Source organism: Ursus americanus, chromosome 4 (assembly GCF_024610735.1).
Source record: "Ursus americanus isolate L20-20 chromosome 4, mUrsAme1.1.p, whole genome shotgun sequence".
Lineage (NCBI taxonomy): Eukaryota > Metazoa > Chordata > Mammalia > Carnivora > Ursidae > Ursus > Ursus americanus.
Genome location: NC_142130.1, coordinates 20,988,599 through 21,001,322, shown reverse-complemented (window position 1 = coordinate 21,001,322; position 12,724 = coordinate 20,988,599). Strand labels below are relative to the sequence as shown.

Here is a 12,724-nt window from a genome sequence, read left to right as displayed (position 1 = left end):
GATGTAAGGCTCGATGATTCATTAGTTGCATATAACACCCAGTGCACCATGCAATACGTGCCCTCCTTACTACCCGTCACCGGTCTATCCCATTCCCCCACTCCCTCCCCTCTGAGGCCCTCAGTTTGTTTCTCATAGTCCATAGTCTCTCATGTTTTATTCCCCCTTCTGATTACCCCCCTTTCTTTATCCCTTTCTTCTCCTACCGATCTTCCTAGTTCTTATGTTCCATAGATGAGAGAACTCATATGATAGTTGATTAATCGTTTATCCTTCAGACTTGGGATAATGAACGTGGGTTTCAGTCAGTCCCTAACCTGGTGGTATGGAAGTGTAGAAGATTCTCCTAAGAGGCAGCAAAAAAGCTCCAGAACAATAGGGCCCCTGGGTGGCTTATTCGGTTAAGCAGCTGCCTTCGGCTCAAGTCATGATCCCAGGGTCCTGGGATTGAGTCCCACATCTGGCTCCCTGCTCAGCAGAGAATCTGCTTCTCCCTCTTCCTCTGACCCTCCCACCAGCCCCACTCATGCTTTCTCTCTCTCTTACTCTCTCTCTCTCTCTCAAATAAGTAGTTAAAATCTTAAAAAAGAAAACACAAAAAAAACACCCCAGAATAATAAACACTGATCTCATCAACCCAGATGTGTGTGCAGACTCTGGAGTGTTAGAGAGACAGGGAGGGTCAGGGGCTTCCAGTGTGATTAGAAACAGGTACACTTCTTAGACTTAGCCCGTGGTCTGCCATTTCATAGTTTAGATTATCAGCAAATTGGACCACCTTCTTGTTTAAGAGATATGCCTACAGAAATATTAGATACTAGATGGTATGCCTATAGAAGATTGGTTCCCCCATCCAGACTTTGCACACATAGGACTTTATCAGAACTCTTTCTGAGCCTGGTATTCAGGATCCTGGGATTATTGTGTCCACTTGGAAAGTGCATTGAATATAAATCAGAAAACCACCAGGCATTGAATCCAGGCAGCTAACGTGTCCACACGTACCTTGTAAATTTAACAGCTGCCACAGAGTGCATGTTTGCTATGTTCCAGGCACTGTATGTACCATCTCTAATGTTTACAGCAACCCACTGAGTCATGTCACTATATCCCCATTTTATAGAGGTGGTGAATGAGGAGTGGTTTGCCCAAGGTCATGCAGACAATTAGAAGCAGAGTGGGGATTTGAGCCCCGTCTGCCTGGGTCTACGTGTGCACACAGTCCCTCCACCGCACTGTTCTTTGCCTCTGTCATGACAGAAAACGCTTAAATTGTCACATACTGATGCCTCTTATCGGGAAGCCAAGTAAGGCTATGTGTTCTTTTATTCTTTTTTTTTTTTTTTTTTAAGATTTTATTTATTTATTCGACAGAGATAGAGACAGGCAGTGAGAGAGGGAACACAAGCAGGGGGAGTGGGAGAGGAAGAAGCAGGCTCATAGCGGAAAAGCCTGATGTGGGGCTCGATCCCACAACGCCGGGATCACGCCCTGAGCCGAAGGCAGACGCCTAACCGCTGTGCCACCCAGGCACCCCAATGTGTTCTTTTATTCTTACAACAAATATTAGACAGTGTACATGGGATTCAACATTGAAGAAGATCCAGACAAGGATCCTGATGCAGTGGGGGCAGAGACACATGAACAGAGTGACAAGTGCCATAATGAGGGTCAGCGTGAGGACACCTAAGTCAGGCTTGAAGGGTCGGGAGATGCTTTCTGCATCTAAGTTGTGACCTGAAGGACAAGAAGGAATCCTAGCCAAGGAGTAACAGCAATGACAATAATGACATCATCATAATCGTAGCTCCCGCATGCACAGTGCTAACCATGAACACGTGAAATGCAGCCGTCACAACCTTTTGAGGAGGTGCTTTTTGACCCCTGTCTTACACGTGAGGTCACTGAGGCATAGAGAAGTTAGGCTAACTTGGTCAGGGTCACATAGTCGCAATGTATTGATAGAAACTGTGTAGGAATCCATAAGTCTGTCCCCAGAGCCCTTGCCCTTATCAGTGTCCCTCAAGCCAAAGTGTGGGGAGAGGCGCACATATTCCATGTGCAAAAGACAAGAGGCACAAGGGAGTGGAGCCAGTTAGAGTCTCCCTGGAGAGTCCAGAGGTGGCCCAAAGGGATGAGTGAGGCAGGTGCCACCCTGTGCTTGGTGGAGTTCTGGGGTAATGTCCTGCTTGCATTTGCATGCCTTGAGTTAGTAACCCCAGACATGGAGACAAATGAGACATGGAGCTAAAATTCTCCCAAAGACTTTCCTATTTCCCATATGTGAAATGTAAGTTTATGAGCAAAGCAAATTCACTTAATACCTTTCAGGTTGCTAGACTTGTAAATGTCATGTTTAGACAGAGATAAGACACCCCAAAATGAATGTGACCTCCCAATTTCCACCAATTATCTGTTCCACAGCCACCTCTCCACCTTCATCCTCCATGACAAAAAGCTGTTTCCCCTGTCTTTAACATTTCCAGAAATGCCTAGACCTATTCTTTTGGTATCATCCTTGATGTTCTCGAGATAGCTACTATTGGTACAGTAAGCAAGTATAGTCCCCAAACTGGTTTTCTGTACCAGTAAATTCCTTCCTCTTGAGTTGCTCTTCATGCTCTCCTTTTTCTCTGCTGGATTAGCTCCTCCTCCTGGTCAACCAGCCACCCTCGAGTCCTTGCTCACTGACAGGCTCTCACCTGCAGTGCATCAGGAAGAAAGAGGCTATTTTTCTAAGATTGTATACACACAGAGAGATATATTCCAACATGTATATGCCAAAATGGTAACAGTGTTTGCTTCCAAGGGTCTGATCAGAGGTGATTAAAACATCATTAGTTTTGGTTTTATGTGTCACATATCTGTATTTCTTAATTTTTCTGTAACTAACCTGTATTTACATAATAAAAATAATACGGGTTAAAATAAATGAAGTGTTATAAGGAAGACGGAGAGGCCCAGACTGTTCTCAGATACATTCCTGTGATAGGCAGGCAGCAGCACTTCTTCTTTTTTTTTTTTTTAATGATTTTTTATTATATTATGTTAGTCACCATACAGTACATCCCCGGTTTCCGATGTAAGGCTCGATGATTCATTAGTTGTGTATAACACCCAGTGCACCATGCAATACGTGCCCTCCTTACTACCCATCACCAGCCTATCCCATTCTCCCACCCCCCCCCCTCTGAGGCCCTCAGTTTGTTTCTCATAGTCCATAGTCTCTCATGTTTCATTCCCCCTTCTGATTACCCCCCCTTTCTTTATCCCTTTCTTCTCCTACCGATCATCCTAGTTCTTATGTTCCATAGATGAGAGAAATCATATGATAGTTGTCTTTCTCTGCTTGACTTATTTCACTTAGCATTATCTCCTCCAGTGCCGTCCATGTTGTAGCAAATGTTGAGAACTCGTTCTTTCTGATAGCTGAGTAATATTCCATTGTATATATGGACCACAACTTCTTAATCCAGTCATCTGTTGAAGGGCATCTGGGCTCCTTCCACGATTTAGCTATTGTGGACATTGCTGCTATGAACATTGGGGTGCATATGGCCCTTCTCTTCACTACGTCTGTATCTTTGGGGTAAACACCCAGTAATGCAATGACTGGATCATAGGGTAGCTCTATTTTTAACTTTTTAAGGGACCTCCACACTGTTTTCCAGAGTGGCTGTACCAACTTGCATTCCCACCAACAATGTAGGAGGGATCCCCTTTCTCCACATCTCCAACAATTGTTGTCTCTTGCCTTGTCTATTTTTGCCATTCTAACTGGTGTGAGGTGGTATCTCAGTGTGGTTTTGATTTGAATTTCCTTGATGGCTAATGATTTTGAACATTTTTTCATGTGTCTGTTAGCCATTTGTATGTCTTCATTGGAAAAGTGTCTGTTCATATCTTCTGCCCATTTTTTGATTTGTTTGTTTCTCGTGTATTGAGTTTGAGAAGTTCTTTGTAGATCTTGGATACCAGTCCTTTATCTGTAGTGTCATTTGCAAATATATTCTCCCATTCCGTGGGCTGACTCTTAGTTTTTCTGACTGTTTCCTTGGCTGAGGCAGCAGCACTTCTAACTGTTCCCTAACGCTGCTTGGGGAGCAAGTCATCTGTGACCTTGAGGAGTTTGACCCCTCCTTTTCCCATGTGTGTTTAAACTCTTACCACAGACAGCCTTTGCAGTAGGGTCACTGAGATGTTGGATCACTGAGAAATCCTCCTGTGCCTCTCTCTAGGTCAAATTTGGATCCCTTCAACCAGTACACTGAAGACCAGATCTGGGATGCCCTAGAAAGGACACACATGAAAGAATGTGTAAGTAAAGCCCCGAGGGAGGGCCTTGCTGGAATTTCAAGGGTGGAAACATAATGATGCTGTGGTCACTCCCCAGCCTGCTCCAGCTGCCTCTGTCCAACCTGACCTGTCCCTTTATTTCCAGGATATCTGTGTAGGGTCACTTTAGATAAGGCTTCCCAGGCATTTCAGAAAGGGCATAAAAGTTGATATCTCTCAACCATGGCCATATTGCCCTTTTGCTATCCATTGATTAACCAAGATATTAATGACAATCAGAATTCCGTAATGCTTTTAAATTAATTTCTGTTTTATTCATCGTAACGGTATGACATGCTTTTGTAGCATGTGGATATGTATTGAGTCTGCAGAAAGCATGCAGCCTGCATATGGGGTCATTGGCCTCTTGGGATAACTCAGCACGTACCCTCCCGAGGCCACGGTCGACAGACTGATACCTCTGACCGGGAGTAGGATCTCTCATGCCCCTGAGCTGAGTCGAGCTCAGGATCCCCTGCCCGGATTCAGCTGGGTCAGCTCGGCCTTTATCATTTTGATATTGGGCTTTCTCAAACCAATACCTACAAGGATAGGCTCATAGCTTATTATAAAGGCAAGTTTGACAGCCATGAACCTATAGCCTTAGAAATCAGAAAGAGTGAGCTCACCTTCCGCATCTCCTATGGCATGTCCATATTTTCAGAACCAAAAATTAGGGCCACGATCTCACAGGATTTGGGGATATGAAAATACTGGAATTTCTAAGACCTTTTAATGGTACGAGACTAACAGAATAGGGTATTTGAAACATGGAATGTCCTAGAAAATGAGGGTCCTAGTACATGTGATCATCACCCCTTACCTTCTTTCTAGATGAGCCAGATTCTTGGCTAGTAATTGTGGCATCTGTTTCAGAATAATTTATTTCTGCCACTGGATTCTGGACAAAATTTAGTTCCCTTCCCCCCCGCCCTAAAATTTGCTTTTTGGCTCTTCTAGTCTCTGCTTCCTCTCTCCCTAGATTGCTCAGCTACCTCTGAAACTTGAATCTGAAGTGATGGAGAATGGGGATAACTTCTCGGTGGGGGAGCGGCAGCTCCTGTGCATAGCCAGAGCCCTGCTCCGTCACTGTAAGGTAAGGCGGTCTGCGGAGCGGCAGGGAAGGGGAAGAGCGGCCTTGCCCTGTGTCATGTGGCCCAAAGGCATTCCTGGCTCCAAGCCCACTGGAGCTTTTTAGGAGCATCCGCAGAGATGTTTCTAAATTCACCTTGACACGATCTGGGTATACAGGTGTTTTTGAGCCTTCAGACTTCCCTGAGCCTTTAATTTCCAAGGGTGACTTCTGTTTCTGGCCAGTGAGTAGTTGTAGTACTGTTGGAAACCATAGACTTCGAGACCTCCAGGCTATCAAATCTAGTCCCCTTGTTTTGTAACTGGAAAAGGAAGATCCAGAAAGATTACTATTCATGCTCAGGGTCGTAGAGCAAGCAGGGGCAACCATGTTGTTCATCAGTATGACATGTATATCCTTTTGTTTGTGGAAATGAAGGCAGACACGTGGGTTTGAAGCTGTGTCAGTTCTAAGCAAAATGGCCCTTTACATATGTGTGTCCCTACTTAGGAAAAACAGTTTATGGTGTAAAATGTAAATAATGAAATACATTTTAGTGAAACCTAGATTAAGAAGAATGTGTAGGGGATTGGTGGGATCTCTCTTTCTCCTCTTTTGTGGCAGATTTTGATTCTAGATGAAGCCACAGCTGCCATGGACACGGAGACAGACTTACTAATCCAAGAGACCATCCGAGAAGCCTTTGCTGACTGCACCATGCTGACGATTGCCCATCGCCTACATACAGTCCTAGGCTCTGATAGGATTATGGTGCTGGCCCAGGGACAGGTACCGAGCCCCGGAGGGACCATGGCTTGGCAAGTGGCCTCGTCTGGGAGGAAAACTGGCCCCTGGCAGGATTGGGCTGATTGCCATCTTCATGCGATCCTTAGCTTTCAGATAAGCAGCCTGAACAACTCTAATCTGGCGGCCGCCGGGAGGGATACAGCCCTCCCAAGCCGGAGACTGAGTAGGAATACTCTTACCGGTTCTCATTTTGCTTTAGTACCTGGTTTTTTGTTGCCTGTAAAAGTGACACTTCGACTTAGGTCAGAGAGCTCGTGTACTTACTAATTAACTCATATACAAGAATTGCCCAAGGCATAGTGAGACCAGCCACCTGCTATTCTAAGCCTTCCTACCATCTGGCCCAGTCCAGCCGCCTTCATTTCCCACTCACTCCTTGCAGGTGCCGGTGGCCATAAACAATCTTGCTTCCCCAAACTGGCTCCCCTCTGTGTCTTTCCTCACTCAGTTCCATGTACCTCCAATGCCTTTTCTTCTCGTTCCCTTGGCCACATCCCCACATCTGTCTGCTTGCAGCCTGCCTGTCCCTCTGAAAGACACAGTTTACATGCCCTGATGGCCTCTGCTGCCTGAAACTTTCTGTGTAGCTCTCGTGTGGCTCTTCTGCCTCCTCTGATGGTAACTGGCTAAGGCCCTCTCTCCCCATCAGACTGTAAACTCTGTAAGGGCAGGGGTCATGCCTTGTTCATCTTTGGGTCCCTGGCAGGGGCTCCATGCTACGTTCTTTGCACATGGTAGATGTTAAGTACATCACTTAAGATGTTAAGTACGTCACTTAAGATGTTAAGTAAATTTATGTTGGACAGATATCTCCTTTGTGTGCACCTGGGATGGCAGTAAATTAATGGTTTGGCAGAAATAACGAGCCAGTTGCAATGTGTAACTTGTCTTGTGTGAGTACTAATAATGGCCCCCATAAAAGCCACTTTCACTGAATGCTTACTGTATGTCAGGCACCGTGCTAAGGGCTTTACTACAGTCTCTCAACATGTAATTAGTCATCACAACCACCGAGAAAGATGCAGAGGTGTGAACCCTGCCTTCCAGAAGAGCAGATGGGCTCAGGGAACTTAAACTATCTCCAGTCCACAGGAAGGGAGTGAGCTGGAGCTGGGCTAGGCCGGCGATGCCAAAGCCAGCACTTCATGCAGCCAGACCCCCGTCCCTCTATTTGTGGAGAAGTCCCAAGGAAAACATTTACTACAACAGATGTAGGCTGTGCTTCAGAGCTGAGTTTGAGAGAACACAGGAGTTAATGATTTTTCTGCTCATCTTGCAATTATGTTAACATTAGTGGTTTTTGTTACTGTTTTTGTTTGCATTATCCTAAATGTATACTGAGATTCTATTACACATTCGATACACAGAGCTACTACTCTTTACATAGGTATTACGTAGAAGAATATCATTAAAATAGGGCGCCTGGGTGGCTCAGTCATTAAGCGTCTGCCTTCAGCTTAGGGTGTGATCCCGGCATTCTGGGATCGAGCCCCACATCAGGCTTCTCCACTGGGAGCCTGCTTCTTCCTCTCCCACTCCCCCTGCTTGTGTTCCCTCTCTCGCTGGCTGTCTCTCTCTCTGTGTCAAATAAATAAATAAAATCTTAAAAAAAAAAAGAATATCATAAAATAAAGCTGAGGGGACCAAGAACACCTTCTGGGAAATTCTTTCTTAAAGACATACATCTAGACTACTTTGTTTCTTTTCTTTTCTTTTTTTTTTTTTTAAGATTTTATTTATTTATTTGACACAGAGACAGCAAAAGAGGGAACACAAGCAAGAGGAGTGTGAGAGGGAGAAGCAGGCTTCCCACCAAGCAGGGAGCCTGATGTGGGGCTCGATCCCAGGACCCTGGGATCATGACCCGAGCCGAAGGCAAGACACCCAACGACTGAGCCACCCAGGCGCCCCTAGACCACTTTGTTTCCATGAGTGGCTCAATGTTTTGGAATGGGGATCGATTGGCTCTTTATGAGGAACTCTATCCTTCCCTTCCCTTCGGTTTTGTTTCTTGTAAATTAAAATTTCCTTGTAATTTTAGGAAAGCCTGAAAAACATGAAAAAAGCATAAAGGGAAAAACAAGTCATTTACCTCCCAGGGATAAGCATCATTAATACATTCATTTGCCCCCTGCCAGCATTTTTCATGCATCTGTACACACAGACTCTAGTGGATAGGATGTGCTCTGACGCAGACACACAATACCAGAATGCAAGAGGCTTGGACAGTAAGAGTCTGGCAGCCGGTGGCGGGAGGCCAGAGGGTTGGTTCTTCAGCAGCTTCTAGCCAGTACTCACCCTCCCTGCCCATCATGGTGCAGGATGTCTGCGCTGGCACCCCCGTCATAGCCTCACGCAGGCAGGCCTGGGGAAGCGTACTTTGTCCTCTGCTTACATCTACCGGGCAGAACAGCCTTTCCTAGAAGCACCCCAGAGACTTCTCCTCGGTCAAGGCTGTGGCCCATGCCTTGGTCCTATAACAGGAAAGGGTGGGAAAGAGCGTAGGTGACGTTTTCTGCCTCTATTGTGGAGGGCAGGTTCTGCCAGCATATCGTTCAGCTTTTTGCTGCAGTAGGACTTTCAGTGGCTGCACAGAAGTCTATCACAGGAATGGATCCCTTCCTTCCTTTTTAATTCTGCCAACTGGGTATTTTGAGCTGTCCTCTTTCCATGTATAGGTTAGGATCAGTTTGTACAACAAGATGACATTTGCCTACTATGCCCTCGACTTGAGCTGCAATTTTTTTCCCCCTGAGATTATGTGAAGGAGGTCTGGAAGTCTTTGTCCCTAACATTTCCCTCACCCTGGTTGGAAGAAACAAAAACCCAAAAGTGGAACCCATTTAGGCATGGCAGGACTCATGGCATTGTCACTGCAATTCCAACCTGAGGGGGCTTTGGGGTTTGCCCCCTTCCTGGCATTGGTCCTCTGGATGACCCCACATGACGTGTCTCCTTCCTTTGCAGGTGGTGGAGTTCGACACCCCATCAGTCCTTCTGTCCAATGACAGCTCCCGGTTCTATGCCATGTTTGCCGCTGTGGAGAACAAGGTCGCTGTCAAGGGCTAACTCCTCCCCGCCACCCACCGTCTCTTTTCCTTGGAGCATTGCCATTCCCTGCCTAGGGCGGGCCCTTCATCGCGTCCTCCTGCCGAAACCTTGCCTTTCCCAATTTTATCTTTCGCACAGCAGTTCAGGATTGGCTTGTGTGTTTCAATTTTAGGGAGAGTCATATTTTGATTATTGTATTTATTCCATATTCATGTAAACAAAATTTAGTTTTTGTTCTTAATTGCACTCTAAAAGGTTCAGGGAACCGTTATTATAAATGTATCAGAGGCCTATAATGAAGCTTTATACGTGTAGCTATATCTATATATAATTCTGTACATAGCCTATATTTACAGTGAAAATGTAAGCCGTTTATTTTATATTAAAATAAGCACTGTCCTGATAACAGTGCAAATTCCTTTCTATCATTTTTGTACAGTTTGCTGTACTAGAGATCTGATTTTGCTATTAGATCGTAGGGAGGGTAGCATACTGTTCTTCTTCGGCTGGTGGTTTCACGGTGCCGGGTTCTCTGGATGTCCAAAAGAAAGATGTGTGGCAAGAGCGGGCCCTCCGGCGGCCCTCTCTGCGCCTTCTCACAGCCACACCTGGGGGACAGCGTGGAGGGGGCCGCCAGAGGCCATGCAGAGCGCCGTGAATTCTCAGGGCTCCTGCTTTCTGTCCTGTTGTCATTCACTGTTTCTGTCAGGAGAGCAGTGGGGCACAGCCCCAGCCCCCTTTTCACTCCCTCCGTCAGGAATGAGAATCACAGAAGAACATTCCTCGGATGGGGGAGTCTCTTTCCTGCCTTCCTCTTTTTGCTGTTGTTTCTTAACCAGAATCAAGTCTATTCACAGAGTGTCCCACTGCCTCAGGTTCCTAAACGCTGGCCACTGCACAGAGCTGTCCAGCTCCTACACCTGCTGGCCCCACACCCCGGGGCCAGCTGCTGCTTTCGTCAGTGGTACTTTGTCATTTGCCTGGTCCCACGCCTCCACGGTTCAGTGACAGGGTTCAGGAGTTTGTGGGTCTGTTCTCTCTCATTGCCGTTGTCACACAGTCTGTCTCTCTCCAAAGTCTGCGACTTTAAGCAGCTCTTGCTAATCAGTGTCTCACACTGGTGTAGAAGTTTTTTGTACTGTAAAGAGACCTACCTCAGGTTGCTGATTGCTGTGTGGTTCCGTGTGTTCCCGCAAACCCCCTTTGTGCTGTGGGACCAGTAGCTCAGGTGGGCGTGGTCGCTGCTGTCATCAACGGAATGGTCAGCGTTGCATGTCGTGACCAACTAGACATTCTGTCGCCTTAGCATGTTTGCTGAACACCTCGTGGAAGCAAAAATCTGAAAAAGTGAATAAAATTATTTTGGATTTTGTAAAATTCTTGGTGTATAAAACTGTACTCTGGGAAGGGAGCAAGGTGTCTCTGTGAATGGCTTTGGGGTACAAGAGCCTTGGCTCTGAAGATCCAATGACAGACTTACATGCTGGTAAGACCAGTGACAGAGCTGATTGGTGGCAAGGGGGGTGGGGCCCAGCGTGCCTGGAGTCCTCGTGGTGGGCTTTAGTCCCTTCAGCCTGTGTTCCTGGGAACGGTCACTGGACAAAGCCCCCGTACTGCTCATAAGAGGCGGGGTGGGAAGGGTGAGTGGTTGTGGGGAGGCGGGCAATTGTGAAATATAGTTCACATGAGCAGGTTGTTAAGAATTCTCAGCAATTCAAACAATGCAGTTGCCCTTTCAGCCAATTCATTCAGATGAACTCATTGAGACTTAAGTACCATTCCAAAGGCAATCGTTCTAAAGTTTCTCAATATATTGTGTTGAATGCAGCCAAGAAAGCTTTTAAGCTATTTGTATTGGTTCTGCCCACCATCGGCAGAAATCGTATCTTAAACCTAGCCATTTTTGTGAACTACCGTCTTAAGAATTCAAGGGGCTGGCTCTAAACTTAAAGTTCAGTTCCTTCTTGTCACATGCCACGTGCCTGGTGGGCACATGTGACCTGTGGCTACCGTCCTGGGTGGTGCAGGAATGGAACATTTGCATCATTGCAGAATGTTCTGTTGGATAGCACTAAGGTAAACAGCTGCTTTTTTTGATTCCCAGGTTTACCTTCCAAGAAGGTAACAGGGTCCTATCTCTCGGTCTCCCTTACCTCTCTCACCCTGCTTTGCCCCTTAAACGGAGGTATTTCCTGCCTTCTGCTCCTGGCCTTTTCTCTCCCGCGTGGATCTTTCACTCCTGCAGGCACAGTGACAAATCAGCTGTGGGCTTGGCCTGTCTCCTAAGTGCTGAACGCCTCTCCTGGCATCTTCCAGGTGCCTCAGACAGCCTCTCGAAAGTCTAACAGAGCTCCTTTCCTTAGTGAGCAGTCCCGTGGCCTCCTTAGTCTTCCAGGCTAGAAGCCTTGAATTGTTTCAGTTCTCTCTCTCTCTGCCCTAGTGAAGGCCCACCTCCCTTCTTTTTTTCATATTGTAGCTGCAGCTCATAACCAGTGTCCCTGCCTCAGCGTCCTTCTCCAGACCATTGTATAAATGCATTGTATAAACCACTGTTGGAATGCTGGCCAAAAATGTAAGCTGGCCAAATGCTTTCCACCAAAAATCTTCAGGGGACAGCTGCCTGGAAAGGGGCCCATGTTCTTTAGCTTGGCATTTAGGGTGTCCATTCTCTGGCTCCAATCCTCCATTTCCACTCAGTATTCCTAAAAATAGGCTACTATTTTCACACCTGTAAGTCTTTGCTATTAGCCTGGAATCCCTTGATTCTCTCTTGTTTGTTTGTTTGTGTGAGAGCAGGGGAGGGGCAGAGGGAAAGAGAGAATTATAAGCAGGCACCAAGTAGAGCCGGATGCAGGGCTTGATCTCAGAACCTTGAGATCATGACCTGGGCTGAAACTAATAGATGCCTAACTGACTGCACCACCCAGGTGCCCCAATCCTCTCTTGTTTAAAAAAGCCATGTTTTGGGGGGCGCCTGGCTGGCTCAGTCAGTAGAGTGTGTGACTTGACCTTGGGGTCATGAGTTCACCCCCACATTGGGCATAGAGCACACTTTAAGTAAGTAAATAAATAAATAAGCAAGCCATGTTTTTTTAAACTCAAGTCAACTATTATCTCCTCTACAAGCCTTTCTCTTCAGGTTCCTCTAGGTTCCTACAACCCTTTGCTTCCTATTTTTTTGTTATTTTTACTTTTTTCTGTCTTGATTTCCTTTTTCTATGCATGTTGTAACTGATCAAATGAATATAAACTCCTTTAAAGGCATTAAATCATCTTATTTTTGTATACCTTATCATTCCTGGCTTGAATACTATGTTTTACGTATATTAGGTGCTTCCTAAGTATCATGCTACTCAGCTGAGTCTTGAATCATGCTGCCCCTCCCCCCTTCAAAGTGGAGGCCGAAAGAAAGCAGCTCCCTGTGGGAACCCCACTGAACACTCGGCAGAATTCTGGAGG

At 46.2% G+C, this 12,724-nt stretch overlaps 1 protein-coding gene across 3 annotated transcripts in view; it reads left to right on the top strand.

The window, feature by feature from the left end:
- Nucleotides 1-10,644, top strand: part of ABCC5 (ATP binding cassette subfamily C member 5) — a 171,674-nt gene extending 161,030 nt beyond the window's left edge. For all 3 annotated transcript variants that reach the window (XM_045776643.2, XM_045776644.2, XM_045776649.2), the window contains 4 exons: nt 4,239-4,317; nt 5,318-5,431; nt 6,032-6,196; nt 9,182-10,644. In XM_045776643.2, coding sequence (XP_045632599.1) covers nt 4,239-4,317; nt 5,318-5,431; nt 6,032-6,196; nt 9,182-9,283 — 460 coding nt within the window. In that variant the 3' untranslated portion in view covers nt 9,284-10,644. The remainder of the gene's footprint in view (nt 1-4,238; nt 4,318-5,317; nt 5,432-6,031; nt 6,197-9,181) is intronic.
- Nucleotides 10,645-12,724: the final 2,080 nt, after the last annotated feature.